Source organism: Numida meleagris, chromosome 16, assembly GCF_002078875.1.
Source record: "Numida meleagris isolate 19003 breed g44 Domestic line chromosome 16, NumMel1.0, whole genome shotgun sequence".
Lineage (NCBI taxonomy): Eukaryota > Metazoa > Chordata > Aves > Galliformes > Numididae > Numida > Numida meleagris.
In genome coordinates this window covers 7977720-7978200 of record NC_034424.1, presented here as the reverse complement: position 1 = coordinate 7978200, position 481 = coordinate 7977720, and the positions used below count along the sequence as shown (strand labels likewise).

The 481-nt window shown below is 48.6% G+C and overlaps 1 protein-coding gene across 1 annotated transcript in view; it reads right to left on the bottom strand.

The window, feature by feature from the left end:
- Positions 431 to 481, bottom strand: part of LOC110406998 — a 3413-nt gene continuing 3362 nt past the window's right edge. The window contains 1 exon segment of the mRNA XM_021414158.1: positions 431 to 462. Coding sequence (XP_021269833.1) covers positions 431 to 462 — 32 coding nt within the window.

Here is a 481-nt window from a genome sequence, read left to right as displayed (position 1 = left end):
AAAGAAAAGGGGAAAAAAGGCCAAAAAAGTGAAAAGAAGGGAAAAAAGGGAAAGAGGCAGAAAAGGGAAAGAGGGGCAAAAAAGGGGGTAAGGAGGGAAAAAGGGGAGAAAAGGGAAAAAAGGGAAAAAAGGGAAAAAAGGGAAAAAAGGGAAAAAAGGGAAAAAAGGGAAAAGGGAAAAAAGAGGAAAAAGGGGGAAAAGGGGGGGAAAAAAAGGGGACAAAGGGAAAAAGAAACAGCGTGGACGCCCACCCGCGGCCTCGTGGTCCCGTGTCCCCATTGCCCCCGCCCAGCGCCCCGGGACAGATGCGAGCGGAGCCGGGCAGGGCTTGTAATCGTCATCTCCTTTATTATTCTGTAAATGTGAATTTTACAAAGCGTTTCACAATTAATGGTCTCGCACCGTTCGCTTCTCGTCAATGGATTTTCCGTCATCTGAAAACAGCTGTGAGCACAGTTTCACCTGGAGAGGGGAGGGAGGG